This window comes from Bombus flavifrons, chromosome 1, assembly GCF_040668555.2.
Source record: "Bombus flavifrons isolate JBK064 chromosome 1, iyBomFlav1_principal, whole genome shotgun sequence".
Classification (NCBI taxonomy): domain Eukaryota; kingdom Metazoa; phylum Arthropoda; class Insecta; order Hymenoptera; family Apidae; genus Bombus; species Bombus flavifrons.
In genome coordinates, this window is record NC_138442.1 from 13,680,250 (window position 1) to 13,697,363 (window position 17,114).

The 17,114-nt window shown below is 42.3% G+C and overlaps 2 protein-coding genes across 5 annotated transcripts in view; one reads left to right on the forward strand and one right to left on the reverse strand.

Annotated features, from left to right (window-relative positions):
- Pdk1 (Phosphoinositide-dependent kinase 1) overlaps positions 1-17,114 on the reverse strand; it is a 407,060-nt gene that overhangs the window by 379,232 nt on the left and 10,714 nt on the right. The gene's annotated exons all lie outside the window — the stretch shown is intronic.
- LOC138179305 (uncharacterized) lies at positions 11,327-13,034 on the forward strand. The gene is made up of 4 exons (XM_069111954.1): positions 11,327-11,472; positions 11,567-11,765; positions 11,833-11,925; positions 12,614-13,034. Exons 1-4 carry the CDS (start codon positions 11,327-11,329, stop codon positions 12,929-12,931), a joined length of 756 nt encoding a protein of 251 aa, XP_068968055.1. The 3' UTR covers positions 12,932-13,034.

Consider the following 17,114-nt stretch of genomic DNA (forward strand, 5'->3'; position numbering starts at 1 on the left):
TAAAAAGCTAATCTTGTTGACTGTTCGTTTAACATTTCAAGGATGATAAAGAGTCGCATGGAAAAGCACGTTCAAAGGCGTTGGTGTAAATCGAAAAGGCGGGAGTATGCGGGGCCTGTCCGCGCCAAAATTTCACAGCCCTGAACCCGTGGGAGCCTGAGTACAAAAGTATTGATTCGTTTCATCCCCACCTGATACTCTACGCTACCCCTACTATTCCGTCGTCGCCGTCGTCGTCGTCGTCGCCGTAGTCGTCGTCGTCGTCGTCGTGCTACCTTCTCGTAGCCTCCCTCCTCTCTCGCTCACCCTTCGTTGCCCTTTCCCGCCCTTTCTGGAGCGTTGAGAAGGATAGAGACATGAAGGGTGGACGAAGACACGACTAAAGAGGGTACGAAGTGTAAAGAAAGAGAGGCACGAAGGTGGAAAAAAGACGGGGCGAGGAGTCAAAGGGAGAGAGAGCGCGGGAAAATTCGCCCTCCATTTTTCTCGCGAGACAGTAACGCCATCGGGGACCCTCCTTCGGCTGTTAGATGCTGGTGCGAGAGAAAAAAGCTTGGTCTCTCTCTTTGTTTTTCCTTGGCCCGTTTGTTTTGCTCATTATCCATCGCTACAGGTCGTCGATATTCCATTACGGAGCACGTTCACCGAAAGAAAACAATTAAGACACGGCCTCTCGGTGTATGCATCTTCCCGCCTTCCACTCTGTAAATTGTTAAACGCCAGCCGCGCCACTGTGTTTTTCGCCCTCGAACAGCCAACCCTGTTCTCGCTCCCCGGTTGCCTGCCGCTTTGAAGCTTGCGGACGAAGACAGCGCGTACGGCCAATACACCGGCCAAAGCTGAGTAAATTAATCCGTAGCTCGCAATAACGCGGCGACCTCGTTCGCGGAAAGAATCGCAAAACGCCGCTGACCCGACGACATTGTAAATTTTCGCTGGATTGTCCGTTAGCACAGAGAATGGAAGGGTGCGCCAGCTTTCTTTTCCTTTTCCTTTTTTTCCTTTTTTCTTCTCATTCTCCTTCGAACGCGTCGCCACTCCTTTCCAAGGAGACGCGCCCTCGAGTCGATTAAAGAAAGCCAACGAGGATACGGTGTACCAGCTAATTGTGGCTGCACGACAATTACTAATTACTTTCAAAAGTCCAAACTTCCCTCGAACTTTAAGTCAACTACCAAATATTAATCCCTCTTCTCCACCGCGACGACATCGAGTTTCTTCCTTTTCTTCTCTCGAGGACGCGCTGGCAGTAACATTACCGTACAAAGTGGTTTTAAACTAAGCAAACGTACCTCGATTATTTCCAAATTACATACGTATGGAACGAAACAATGTTTGTCGCGAGTAAAAACGTTCTAACGACGAATTAATTTCTCGAAGGAATTACGTCGGTCGTAAAAATGTTAAACACCTATAGGATATAACGCACGCGAACGGAAGAAAGGCAGTCTAAAAAATTTCCTTCCGTCTGAAACTCATTAGAAAGGGCAGAAAGCACGATACGATGGCGATAGGGCATTGTTTTGCGAACTTACTTCCTTCGAGACACGTGGTCTTAGTGACACGTGTCGTGATGCCGTGACGCTGTGTTTCCGGTTGATTTCCCTCGTTTCTGGCCTATCCTTTTTTCCTCCTCCCTAATTACCGCGATTTAAGCGTTCTCGAGTCACGCGACAGCCTGCGTGCATCTAACCTGTGTGTATGCACGCCGCCAATGCAGCTGCACGTTCGTTTCCTATCCTCGGGTCAGACGCACGCCACGAATCACGAAGGGGAAAGCGAGATTTTCATTCACGCGAGCTTATTAGGTTACCCGTACGTGTCACTTCTAATTATCGATTGCGTCCGTTCTAGCTGAAACTCGCATCCTTAATGTTTCCTGTGCTAATATTTCCTATTTTCTTAGGCAAATCTATTCGTTTTCCGTCTCGTAGTATTTTTTAATCTCTCCAATCGATACGTTACTGAATACAACGAGTGCAGGCTTACGGAGTTTTCCGTTGACATAAAAATAATTAATACGTCCGAATATTTATTGCGGTGTTACGTACAGGTACCGAGAGTATATATCCAACGATAGACGTAAAAAAATGTAAATTTATGAGCAAGCGAACACGGCATTATCCGTAATGATACGCTGCAACGTATAGCGTCATAAGGAACAGAAATGGAATAACTGGCCCTCATAGCGTATTTTTATGAAGACGAATCCTTTCATCAAGCGCCGTACGTTACGCTCTTAATCAAGGAGTCGCGAAAGAAATCACAAGGTTCGCAAATGTCACGTTACGCCAGAAACTCTAATGCGTTGCGACGCGATAATTGCGTCTCGTTATCTAGCCATTTTCCATTACTAATTTCTTCTGTTTGCTTGGAACCGCAAACACGTAACCATTTCTCATCACGTCGATTACAAACGTCGACTTCCATTACCGTCTAGCTTACGAGGGTGGAAAGGAATCGAAGAATGTCCTGGCTAAATCAGCTACTCGATCGCGTGTCCTTTCCGGGGATCCAGCTTGGACGATACTCGTAACGCATGTTGAAACCATGTTTTACACGAAAATTTATCCCTTCCTCTAGAAACGGAAATGACAGTTTTTTAGAGATTTGTACCTTTCTACTTGCGAATACCACGTTTACAGCGAAAGCGACAGATGTCCCAACTGCGCAACAATGTCGCGGTATTCACCGTGACATTGCAACCACGTTATTCAAAAGTGCTGGTTGCATAAAGCACGAATATTCGACGCTGGCAGCTTTTGTACACCATCTGCACTTATGTTACACTTTACAACGCATCGCCTTATTATTTATTGCGTTGCATTATATTACATTATATCATGTTACATCCTCAGTTCATTATTAATCTTCAAGCATGTCACGTTGCATTCTCTGAAAATAAAGACACAGTCAGGACACGAGGAGAAAGGAGGACAAAGAGGGAAAACGTGAAGAATCGCAAAACGGTCCAGCAATTTTTCAAGTTAAGGGCTGTTTGTGCTTTAATATCTGGAAAATGGAAAGGACAAGAGAGAGAGAGAGAGAGAGAGAGAGAGAGAGAGAAAGACAGACAGACAGACAGACAGAGGGGGAAGCGTCGGAGAACACGAGCGGGAGCACGCGAGGCGATTTTGTGTAAAATTTACTTTGCTGCGAACAATCGCTGCCACCTTACCGCGTCTGAAGCAATTATTTGTCCCTTCGCTGGGACCTCGCGGAGCACTTGCTTCGGTAAACGCGATTATTTCGACGCGAGCGAATTAACAGCGTTTTCGTCGACATAAATTGCGTCGCATCTCGAGGTCGAGAGGGTGCACGACACTCGACGCGATCTGCCGCGACTGATCGAGCGAGTGGCGAAGCGAGCGCGTTGACAGAGGGGCAACGATAACAAGAGGGTCAATAGATGAGGCAACGAAATGCATTTTTTCTTTCCTGCACCTCCAACTTCCAGGCTCGAACATCCGAAATTTACCGAAGGTGTTTGAAGAAAAAAGAAAACGAAGGGACGAAGCTGGGCGATGAGCTTGATGAGACTCTAAGTGCATAAAGAGGGTAAACACGATCTTCGTGCACCCTCGAAATCAAATGACGAAACTCGAGAAAGACAGAGAGGAAGAGGGTAAAGTCGAAACGAGAGGGGAGAGGGCGTAGTACGGTCGCACGCCTGTCGCCATCCCTCTGACGAAATATTCTCGATGACTCGTGCGAAAGTGGCGGCTCGAAGCAAAATGGCACTTCATTCTCGCTGGATGGATCTCCGAAAACATAACAGTAACCATAACAATGGAACCTGAGGGGCAACGGGACCGCGATTTCAGGTATCGTTTTTCCACGAGCTTCTCGCAGGATCGATGGAAGAAAGCCGACACATGTTTTCTGTTCAATAGTGCCTCCGAGTGAATCATCGACAGATGGCATTTCGACAAGCTGTATCGTTTTCCAAAGGTTCCAGGAATCTGAATAAATTTTTGAAGAATCAAGGATTAGAAAAATAAATTTATTATGCCTTTCATTTCCTTTTTGGGGACGAGACTCAACGAGAAATGAACGAAAAAACGAATTTAAAAAATTACCAAAGATTTTCGGACATAATTTGTGAAAGAAATATACGTACGTACGCGTTAAAGCAAAATTTCAACGGGTTTTGCAATTCGCGATAAAGTTGGGTACCTACTACTGATCACTTCAGATTTCGGTCGAAACGTTTCACGGTAGACACAATCATCATGGACATTCTGCACACTGCTGAACAGGTTTAATTTCGTTAAGAGCACTCGAGAGGCGACCACGATAAATTCCTGTGGCAGCCTGTGAACTTTTAAAGCGAATTTTTGGGGTCTGACCCCGCCGTGAATCGGCGACCACTGATGTACAGAACGTCGCGTAAACTCGTTTTTACATCATTCGCTTTACGCTGCTTTTCGAAAATAAAAGAAAAAATAGGCGTTTCACGATGAGTGAAACTGTAAGTAGAACGACACAAAAGGAGAAATTTATTGGGATAAACGAGATTCTACTGTAATTATTTCTTAAAATAAAAAACTGAATCTTCCGCGAAATCAGAACTAAAATATCGGTGTGTCTTAGGGAACGAGCAGCTAGATGACCTAAAATATTTGGAACGACGTTTGACGAACAACCGTTCGTAGAGATCGGTACCCAGTTCGCTATTTCACGGCGCCACTATTCTATTCACGTGCGGGGCTACAAACCAATCAAATCAAAATGCGAAACGTATACAACGGAGTAAAGTGCAAGCGAAAATGAGGAGGCAGAGGCGTCGGTGGCAGGGACTATGGCGAAGCGCCACACCAGGGGTATATGCCATCGTCGATTCGATGGGATCGTTAAAATTAACGAGCGTATTCCACCTCCTCGAAAATGTCGCGAGCTTCTATTTTTCTCGCGCGTCGACCGACGATTTGCAGTGGCGGGGACGCGTTTTTCTGAAACCATGCGTCATCCCGAGCACGACGCGGCCGAGTGCCGTGTGCGAAAGTGGCGACCGCACTCGTATTGCCACATTATCAAAGTCGAGAGAGAGAAATCGGTTAAAAATATTCGGTAGACGTTCCGAGAATTTTACTCTCTTAACTTTCGCGGGATTCGGTTTCGTAATGGCTATTAATGCCGAACCACACCCCGTTCACCATTTTAGTTTATTGTTCCCCATCCGTTATTTATTATGTATCAGATTGGTAATATTATTCTGCGGGGTAGCAAACGTAATAATGACAAATTTCGCCGAACCTGTTTGTAATTACGGTTGCAAATTAATAATGAAGTTGGTCAAAATTTACATTCGGGAAATACGTGATTTATATTTCTTGAATTTTTATCATGCAAATGCTTTACAGTTTAAATAATTTAGCTTCACAGCTTTCGTTAATGAGTTGCCACCTTTCTCCTAACATAATCCAGTTACGTAAAAGCTAGGCTTCCTACGATATTCTAAATAAATTCGCATTCGTATCTAGCGCAATAACAACTATGCGAATTGTTCACGCGACAAAGCAACAATGATTGTCCAAACCGTGGACACACGACACGAAAAAAGAGCATTCCGGTTCAGCGGCTAGGAACATTTACGTCATCGTGCTCGTCGGTGCACGATGAGGAGGAGCACGAAATGCTCAGGGTGCACGATTTACAGGCGGCAATAATCGTTAAAAGATGTTTACAATGTGTAGAGGTAGGCTGTTACGCGAGTGAATTCAGCGCGACAACGAGCCACACGGAATCTAGACACGCGAGACGAGTGATATCAATGAAAGTATCTGTCGGGGATAACGATAATGCGACGGGGTTATTACACCCTCGAGGCCGATCCCTAGACGCCCTTTCGCGTGGCCAACTGATTTTTATCAACGTGCGCGTTACACCACCAATTTCTTATAATACTCATCGACGGTAAGAGAGTGGAACGGTAAAGAGAGCATACTCTCGAAAACTTAACGACCCGTGGAGAACACAGCAGAGAATCGTGTGCTATCTCGGCGACGCACGGATTAGGGGTAGAAAATGATATCCACATATGTGAGTCCGGATGTCTGTCGGACCACGGTGACGAATGCGCTCGCAATGGGAAAAGGGCAGCTCCACTAAAAGACCACACGTCTTTCGTCCCAAATGGCGCTGCGATGTTTCACTACCTCTGAGTCTTTCGGGATTCCTTCCTGCTTGCTCCTACCATAGCGAGCGATACCCATTAAATAGTTTAGCTTTTGACGAAAGCGAAATTTATTATCAACAATTTCTATATATCACGTACGCTTTATTTTTGTTTATATTCGCTTTAATAATCCTACGTACTGTTAAAAGTACTCGGATGATACTGTTTCCTATAACCTGTTATGACTACCGAATTTAATGATACTAGATATAAGAAAACAAAAAATAAAGCGAACACACAGAAAAAATATCCTTTTCGTCGTAGACTTAAAGTGAACCGTTTGACGATGATATTCACCGGGAGAGCTAAAAGCATTCCTCGACGCGTGTATGTAGGTTAAAATCTGTTGATATACAGCGCGCACGTGGACTTCCTTTCGACCGGGCCACGTAAGCTTGGCTTCCTGTTCTTTTTTGACGACGACCCCTCGGCTTCGCGTCTGAAACGATAAGAACCGAATGGTGGTGGGGTTAATGTGCGTACACACCACGGGATGTCTACCAATTTCCGGGTTCACCTAATGCACTTATCAACCGGCTAGAAAGGATCGGAGAGAAAGGCTGCGAGATGGGAAAATAATTGAGACGCGGAGACCGCGTTGGGGAGGATCGACGGAAGTCGGCAAAGCCTCGTGTAAACCGGAACGAATCATAAAAGCGTGGAGAAATTAATGAGAACGAGGCGATTTCGAAAGAGAAACGAATCGGGCGAAAAATTATCTTGACCCCGAAATACGTAGCGAGGAATACAACACGAAATCATCATGTGAAATGAACAACGATAAAAATGTTACGTCGTTGATTATTCGAACAAACGTGTTTTTAGCTTAACTGACTCCTTTTCATCTAACGACTGATCGAACAATTCCTACTTACGGTAAATAGTAATAGCGAACGTATCGTTGCTTCGTTTTCGTCGATTTAGACTCGCGCAATTATGCATGAATTCCATCGTAGCGCTAATCGCCTTCAAACTCACCGTGTAACATTAGAAACAACGCTGAAATATTCAGGCCGATTCATTAAGCTGAAGACAAAGTTAGCCGTGTTTAATAATTCCCCGTCATATTTAAATAACAGCCGTTCAGAACTTGCGAGCTTTCGACGTTACACGCTTTAACCTCAAGCGAGAGATAGATAGAGGGACAAATTGCGTCGAGACGCATCTCCAGCCTCAAAAATTGAATTTATTCGACATCGCTTCACTCTCAATTATGCACCAGGTAATTTCGACGCGACGCGTCTATCACGGTTCTCGATACTAACTTCGTAACACGAGACTAACTTCCTCCGGCTTTTCTTTGGCAATTAAGAATCTTAATTTGAAATACGCGTGGTCTACGCTCTGTCGTAGGCCGCTCGCTGCGACCCCTAATCCAATAAGGAACACCAAAGCACGAATTACCTACGAATCAACGAACCTACGAAATCTTGTCGCCGTAATTGGAAAGTATCCAGTGGCGATGACACCCCTAAACACGGGTCTACGAATCTTCTTGCGTTTCGGTGAAAGGATCTCGGAAATGAGCGCACCACCGAGTTTCTGACAACACTGATTTTATTTCTAACATCGTGAAAGATACCGTGGCCCTTACGTTCTGTTTGTAAAGCAAAGGTTTAACTGGTTCACCGGGATATCTCTCGAAGACTATAGTTGTTTAGTAAGGTATAGGGAAAAGATTCAAACTGCGAAAGATATAAGAGATAAACTGATACGAATACACTTATTACTCTATAGACCCACGTATTTTAAATTAGCCGATATGCTTTCTTTTTTCGTTTCTTTGAATTCATAGAATACTAGCGGTCCTAACCGTAGTAAATTAGACGAGAGAAATTTGTCAACGAGAGGAACACGTTTACACTTAAATTACTGAGCGCAAAGTTGCCAGTCAATGTGTTAACGCGTAACGAAATATAAATGCACGTAGTTTATCTTTACATAGAGTCGGTTACAAACGATTCTCGGCATTGGAATTACAAGTACAGTTCAGCGTGCGATTAAATTATTCCGACTCGGTGAACGTTTCCACGATCCGGGGGATGGAAACGCTTATTTATTCGGTAAATCCGGGAACGAGCGACGGCGAGAATAAACGTCGCTGACAAAAACAGCGTGCCCGAGCGCGTGTACGCTTCGTGAAATTAAGTTACCACTGCCTCGTTATTCTCGTGAGACTCGAAATAAAGTGGTGGGGACATCCGCAAGGATTGAGTTACCGTCCACTTAATTGACCGCCCGCAGAAACGAGAAGAGGACACTGATTGACAGTGAGATGCAGCTGTCATCGAGGTCCGACCTCGAAGAAGGGTGTCCGCAAACGATTTAATTGGTCTTTAACAGCGAAATCCTAAAGCTCCATGATTCGGTTAGCAAAGAAGTGGGATAGAAAAAATAGAAAGAGAATGCAACTATCGGCTCGCGTTGCCACGTGTCAATTTCTTTAGGATATCGTAATTGGATACTAACTGAACTGAAATCAATTTATCAGTAAAAGTTCTTTACAGAGGGAGATGCGATGAAAATCATGCAGAAACGACACTACATAGAGATACATTTGACAATCATTCAGGCAATTCCAGGCAATATAGAAATCTACTTTAGGCATCATAAATGCAATGTGATACCATGATCCTCGTACTTGTACGAGGCAACCAATAACTCGGTCGATTCAGCGGCAACGTCATCATTCGCCGTCGTCGAATTTCTCGGATTACATAAACCCATTAATCCCATGAGTCATTCTAATTCTGGTTCCATCGGGATTGCACCGTTTCCTTCCCCCGGTATTCTGTGTCGCATCCGATCGTTCTTTTGCCTTCTTTCGTGCATGTCCTAAACGTCGCCTCTTTCCTGCTCGACCGTCTGCCGTATAAATAACCATGGCACGTGTATCGTCTCGGACGCACACGGTGGCCCACTTTTCCCCTTAGCCTCACTCGAAATTAGAGAACTTTGACGATCGCGCTTTTTCATTTTCCACCACACGGATAACCATCTCTCGTTCGCGCGGTTTCACACCCTCGATTTCTTGCTTTTATCGTTTCCAACGATTCCAGGACGTCTACAATAAGGAAAATGGCACTTTTCCTCGAAAATAAGCAAGAATTACGCCATCAAGAGGCATGTTCGTTACAGAATATCTTAGAACCGACGATAGACGTGACGACAGTCGTTTTGTTCACATATAAAAGCACGGTTTAAAAATAAATATAGGGTCGGCATATAGGATACGGTAGTTTGGTACAGATAAGATCACAAACAATTATACGGCCCAGGTGTAACATATTTATTGCTCTAATTGCAACGTAGTAGTAAGGTAACATTTTAACTTGGATACTCGACAAGGGAGCCAGATCAGGAAGGACTGTAACGCGTTTCATAACGACAGCTGCACGCCCAGGAATAAATAATACACATGGTTGAAAAGATCGTGGTAATCAAGTGCGCAATTATAAACGTACCACGGGATGATTTTGTTTTAACACGTTGACTGTCACGCGTGTTTTCAAAGAAATCTCCGTCAGGCCACGCGTACAACAGTACCAAGCGTTCTCTGCTAGGTGCTTCCATCGATATTTTAGTAATGCGAATCACTCATGAATGATCTTTCGTTTCATTTGTTCGCAACATTAAAACCACTAGCTGTTGTTGAATATAATGAAGGAAAGTGTGGTATAGATTATTCCGACCAAATGGTTTCTTATGCCACCACGATTAGAAAAGGAATCAAATGGTACAGAAAACTTGGTATTCAATTCTTTCTGGGAATCTCTGTTGTAAACGCTTTGACGGTTTACAAAATTGCAACAAGGAAAAATATAAATATTAGAATATTTAGACAATTATTAGTTGCAAAATTATTAGGTTTATCTGAAAATAAAAAAAAGAATCAAGGATCAAGCGAAACATTAATTTTCGTGTTCTCGAATATTATTTAAAACAGCCTGCATATTTTTTATCATAAAAGAATCTCATTTACCCAAAAGAAAATAAAATTTTCAAAGTTTGATGCCAAATAAAAATTCCAACGCCGAAAAATAAATAAACTGGTTGATATCTCGACACGGCACGTCACGTGAAAAGCATTCCATAGAGGTCCAATAGTTCTCCACGTTGAATACAACTGCGTTTCCAACCCGACACGAAGTTCCCTCATATCGCCACGTAATAATGGTGTCAGACAGATCTGATCTGACGGATCACATCCGCGAAACCGGCCGATTTAGCTGGTGCCGCGATCGAGCTGTCGCTCGTCACCGACTTCCACCGTCCCAGATCTCTCGTTCACGATTCATTTTTACAGGACAACGACATCCAACGGCATGGTCGTCGACGTGCTTGTACACGGTCACAGAGGTAATGAGAATTGTTGCACTTCCACCGCGCGATTGTCATCCAGGACCGCACAAAGTTGAGGTGCCGCGAGATACGAAATACATTCTGTCGTTGGAAATTGAAAGGAGGGCGAACATTTCGGAAAAATAATTCAATTTAAGCCGTGGTATGTTTTTAGTAATTTTCTAGACGTTATTCCTTTGAATCATTCTCGGCTTAATCGTGTGTTTGTATCGTTGAACAATTTCTTAAGTTCTTTCTCGTCTCACTTTTATGCTAAAATTTTTCTTAAAACATTGAAATATTTTTTATTTATTGAAACAAGAACAAGATTACGGCATAAAAAGATGGAAACATAGTAAGATTAAAATGTGTCTGAAAATAGAAGCATGAGAAGTAATTCTGTTAGTTAGCCTGCTTGCAGTAGATTATACCGTCCATGCTCAGACAAAAATATTTTACTGGCTATAACCAGATGTATTTTTTTACTACTGATTCTTGTATTTCTATCGTATTTTTGATCACGTAATTGATCTGTAGAAGCAAGAATTATTACGTGAACTTTGATACGAAGCAAAATTTACTATTACATACTTAGATAGAAAATCTTCTACTTAAATGATTACAATTTGTAATAACATTAAAATTACTGTAGCCACAAAACAATACAAACATCATAGAACATCGAAACAATATTTTCTCTAAAAAGAGATCCTGAGGCTCCTTTACCGGAAGTTATACGTTCCTGGGTTCTCTTATCAGATCCATCTATGGGTATAAAGCAGCTAGTACGAACGTATACCCATTCAAATGACCAATGAGTATCGCGCAACGATGGTGAAACTACGTGTATCTCCTGTATTAATATTGTTCGCAATTTGCGGTGTCAACTTGGTGGAACCATTAGTAAAGGAAAGCTTGTCCAAATTTTTAGGGTCCTTGGCGGGCGTTAAACAGTACCTTTCACCTTAATTGATTTATTTACGTCGATTCATTTGAATATCGCTAGTAAATAGGCATATATATGTATATTTATAATTATTGTCGCAGAGTGAGGATTCCGGAATTGTTAAACCAATTGTGCAATGAATCGCAAGGCTCAGATACAGTTCGTCGAGATGCGTGTTACGGATGTTTCTTCCGGGCCTCTAGTCAAACCGTTGGATATCCTTTATTGGTGGCAATGTCTAATTGTGCTTATATTTATCTCAATAATACCGATTATGGTCACTGTCAACAGTACTTGAGAGTAAGTTTTTGAACGTAGCTTTATTTAGAGCGTAAAATTGATTAAACTTCTTGTACCTTTGTAATAGAACGCTACTGGTACAGCAAATTCAAGAACGAATCCTACGACGATATACTGCACGTTCCTCGAGTGCGTTCGACAAGTGAACAAGGATAATTTAGTGAGTAGATCGTTCAATTTCACCCTTGAGATGGTTTAGAATTTCTTTGCATGCTTTTGTACAGTAAACAATAAGACAACTGCACCTGGCTACTTCGGTTCGATAATTTATAAATTCTATTACTGTACATAAAAATATAAAAAGAAGCAATTGTAAACAGGAAGCACGAATGAAACTGAGAACGTCACCAAGCTTCAAGATGATTTCCAGACGAGTGCCATTATTTTATTTAAAATTATACAAGAAATTATCGAAAGCTGTTTGCGTCATCCGAGAACAGGATTCAGATTCGAACACCGTGAGGCCTGGAGCGGAACCTATCGATCCGAGACAGCAAAAAATTAAACCACAAAAATTTATTATTTCAGAGCAATCAAATTGTACATAGAAACCTATAGAGAAAATTTTGTACATATCATCCGACTTTTCAAAACGTCTACACAACGAAATCTAGTAAGTAGACGTATCCAATTCTGTACATATGCGTATTACAATTTCATAATACGTGCTTCCGCTTTATACAAGGATTGCATTCGGCTTTAAAGACCACTGCTGTAAATATAGCAACGCTTCAATTTCAATCCATGAGAAAGTCAAATTTTTCGCCAAAAAATTTGCAAAGAGACTTCGTTATCGCGAGAAATTGATCTCTAACAGATAATCGTTCAACCACAAACGTTCTGCACAGCTCAGAGAATGCGTCGGCGAAGCCATACGAATGTTCCCCAATTTCAACCTCACAGATGTCAAACTAGCTCAATTATACGTGAATACCACTGCGTGTGTGCTGGCGAAAACTCGTTGCTCTCAAATGAACCCAATAACAGGGGAATTTCAAGAAGACGATCTCGCTAATAAGCTGCATATACCTACGGTCAATGCGTTGCTGGTCAACACGGATTACAACATGAACATCGTGCAGCTGCCATTTCATTCCACTTCTATCGACCTTTGCGCGAAATATAGGAACTACGAACAAGCCAGCTGGTCAAACGTCGTGTGCTGATCGAAAATTGTTCACCTAGCATGCTCCAGAAACTTGATGCTACCGTGACCAATTTTAATTTACGATTAAAGAAATTTACCACGAACATTGTAAGCCAATTCGATTGATAGAAACGAATAAAACGATAAAATAAATTTATATAGAAATAAAGAAATCATTCTGTTAGTATGTAAATCGCAGCTAACTATTTTCATAATTTATTAGCATGAACTTAGAGCGAGCAAAGTATGTATGTGACTGGCTAAAAGAGCCTTCTTGTGACGTTCGATCCGAGAATAGCTGCAAAAGAAAGGCTTCCTTGTTAAGAGTTTTATGGCTGACTTGGTCAAGTCTATAATTAGCATTTTCTGGAAGCCGGTCGTTTAATTTTTGCCTTTAAGTAATCATCCTTGAAACCAGTTCACTGTCAGAATTAATCACGCCTATGACGAAACCGACACAGCTCGCCATACATCTCGACCAACGTCTCGTGTCAAGGAATTTTTCTGCCGACTTTAACGATTTCTACTTAGACTTGTCGATAAACTGGATCGAAGCTAGAATTAAGTATCGGTTACCACGGTGCCATACACAACGGACACAGAACGGTCCGATGCAATTTCCATTTTATGAGTTAAGTTAATAACAGTTACACAGCGAGCCACGATGACACGGAAAGATAGAGTATAATAGAGATTGAAAATGACACGAGTCATCTAAGTGCAAATCGTGGCAAACCGTGACGGTTGTGAATCATCGCTTAAAACAACCGTCTAACAGGAATGCATAAATCTATCATCAACGATCTTGTATCCCCGTAAATTCCTTTTCTCTTTTTCTGCCGTAAGAAAAGCTCGACGGTGATTCTTGATGATTTCTGTTGCAAAGCCATTTCCATTAGCTTTCATCATCGATTATTATAGATCACTGATGAAACATACAAGGAACCGTGTCAATCGTAGAAAATTGGCTGCACAAATACACTTGACAAATACTATAGACAATTTTTGCGAGTTAGAATCATTTTGAATTTTATTTCAAATTTTACCAATATAATCATTACAGTCGAGTCTCGTAACAGTGGTAATGAAATTTCAAAACGTTTCGTATAACACACATAATATATTCATAAAAGGTACCTACAAGTGTTTGAATACTTTTGTGAACCTGTGTAGCTTCGTCCGTCGTTACGATTTCAGTCAACGGTCGTGCAAATTCGCAAACACGCCGGAGCAACGTTCCTCCAGGTTGTCGTCGAGTCTTTATTTACTTTTTCGCCAAAAGTGGCGGACCAGACGAAAGAGAGGCGCACTAGGTGAGCAAAAAATTCGAAAAAAGATTTTTCTCTTCGTTCGAACGAGCACCGACGAAGTTGTGGGTGTAGAGATTTAAAGCAAGCAAGAGCAACCGAATCGTCGCAACGAAAAATAGACACTTTCGAACAAATGTCGCTATCTTTCTGGTATCATGGCTAATGTAATCTCGAGAGAGTCGTAATAGCAACGAAAGAATGTACGAATAGCGGCGTAAATGGGCAAACGTATCCCAGCCGATTCATCGGCGCCGAGTACCAGATACGAGCGCTAAAAGAACGTTTACGATATTACTTATCCCGTAAAGTGATCGTAACGAAGCGGCCAATAAACAACCTTACGACAAATTATATAGTAAAAGAACGAGAAACGACTATGTAAACTTGGATATATCCGATAGACTTGCACGAGCCAAGTTATCGCGGTTAAAGTTTTTTAGAGGTTCCTTACAAGTTCGATTTTTGCCAGAGACATTCGTCAGAATTTGCATCCATTGTCATCGTAGTATAACACGCAAAAAGAATATTCCTGCGTTATAAAATTCTCCTAGAAAGACAATCCTAATAATATTTCCTAATAATATCAATAGATTTGGACAGAGTAATCGACTGAATGAAACCGATATTTTGCAAACAGCGTCATTCACCGACAACGTTTAGCTCGTAGCGATATTTACATTTCCGTGCGCGACAGCCGCGTTATACTCGCCAACAAATATCCGGATATTCGACGGTAATCGGATATTAAAGAATCCGGGTATCATCGTCGGCTCAAAGGAAAGGGCTTAAAAGGAACAGCGCGCGGACGTTTCCCTATCGCTTCTGTTTGCCAAAGTGAAACTCTCTGGTTAATTCTTTCGAGACAGGGAGAACACAGGGAGGACACAGTCGGAGAAATCGAGGGATCGATTCCGCGACATCGGTGTGCACTCATGTACTTATAAAAAGGGACGAGCAAAACGACGCCGAAAGAACGAGCAATGTGGAGAAGGAGGTGTGGTGGATGGAGAACGAAGAAAAGAAGCGACGAAGATGAAGGGAAGATCGGTCCATTGCACAGAAGCGACGCTCCACTTAGCATCTTCCTCGAAATAATTTGAAATATGCAAATACCATGGGTGCACACGCGCTCGCGTGTCGGCACACGAGTCTAGCCGTGTGCGTGCGCTGTACCGCGGCCGTGTTTGTGCACTCTGTGTGTATCACGAAAGAGAAGAGACCAAGATGCGAGGGAGAAGACAACGTATATTCCAGTGGCTTACGGTTCAGTTCTCTCGAAGCCAATCTAACTTAACATGCAGATGCAGTACGTGGAATCGTAGAGGCGACAGAGAGAGATTTCTGCTGAAGAGTTGGTGTCTGTCTCTCTATGAGTCATTCGTGGCGATAGTACCTTTTCCGTATGATCATTCACCGTTACTGCCTTTAATGTCTTCGCGATTCGAAGGGTTCTTTTAAGACAGGACGTGATTTTAATGAATAAACCATTCGACCGCCGACACGGACACGGATCGATAAAAATTACACGAACGAATCCTCGAGCCAGATCGCCGACTCGTGTTACTAGAGAAAGTAAAACGACCGGATCTTATTACGGAAAAATAAAAGAAAAATAAAGGAAAAGAAAAAGGAAGAAGCTCGCTGCTTTCCTCCCTGGAAAGGAACAAGACATATCATCCGATATTTCGCGAAATTCCTGAGCAGCAGCAATCGATCCCGACACGAGGCGAACTCACGGAAGTGCATCGTTGATTAAATTTACAAGACCGTGAGGTTCTACAGCCATAAGTAATATAATCTGATCTTGTAAAGAGGTCGGGGCTGACTACCCTCGCTGGATTCAGAAACACACTTGATACGTGCTGGCTTGATAAAGCGTGTACCTTCGAAATTAAAGAATCCTTTCTCATCCATCTTGCGCTTACCATGAAATTTCAAACCAGCTCTGATACGGAAACTTTAACATTCAACAAAAATCTTGTTATTTCTCAAATGTTGGATCAGTGGAATTATATTAAAAGCTTCGTTTCTTGCGTTTCTGCCTTTTAAAATTTGTATTTTCTTTACGATCGGAGAGATGAAACGCGTTACGAAGCAAGAAAGATCCCATAAGTTTCCGTACGGATACTGTAGCAATCTTTTCGGTATATTCTGACTAAACCATTTTACAGACTCTTGCTGTACACACGCGGACAAGGAAACGTGATTCTCGTTTACGAGCGCAGTTCCAGCAGATTATAAATTTATATTGAGTCGTAAACTCTTTCGCGCAAGCTTTAACAAAGTGTCTATTTAATAAACAGGGGTTACTTTCCACGGTTGACCGGTAGAAATTCCATGCGCCGCATTCGCCGCCACGTAGAATATTCATTTTGGAAAGGTACACCAATAAACTGTACAAATAGCAATTCCATTACACGAACAAAGCTCTAACATCATCAGCTAAAACCTCGCCGCGTAAGTACATTTCTCATCAGTCACACAAGATTAAGTTTGCGTGCGACGCGGAGGTTGCTGCACCTACGCACCAGGAAGCCCGAGCATCGTTTCTTCCGCTGTTTCTGAAGATTATCTCAGACGATAGCATAACGGATGACTGTTCTATGAAATATCAACACCAAAAGAAACAATCATACGCGTTAAGATCTCTAAACTCAAGGATCTCCGAAAGAACTGTTTATATCAAAATGGCAATTATCTCGTATCAATTAATATCTTTCGAGGCAATCGCAAGACTAATTGGAGGGCTAAGCTACGTTTATCCTAAATTCTACATAACATTAAATCCTACCTATAAAGATGTCATTACCATCCTTTGTTATAATATGTAATCCTTTGTTTCTCAACCATGCAACTCCTACGAATGTAACAATTTCGTTTATTATTTAAGAT

Bases quoted from the DNA above. Each gene is read 5' to 3' on its own strand.
- LOC138179305 (XM_069111954.1), top strand. From the start codon at position 11,327: ATGACCAATGAGTATCGCGCAACGATGGTGAAACTACGTGTATCTCCT. The intron at 11,766-11,832 runs GTAAGTTTTTGA...CCTTTGTAATAG, and splicing joins ACTGTCAACAGTACTTGAGA to AACGCTACTGGTACAGCAAA. The intron at 11,926-12,613 runs GTGAGTAGATCG...CGTTCTGCACAG, and splicing joins AAGTGAACAAGGATAATTTA to CTCAGAGAATGCGTCGGCGA.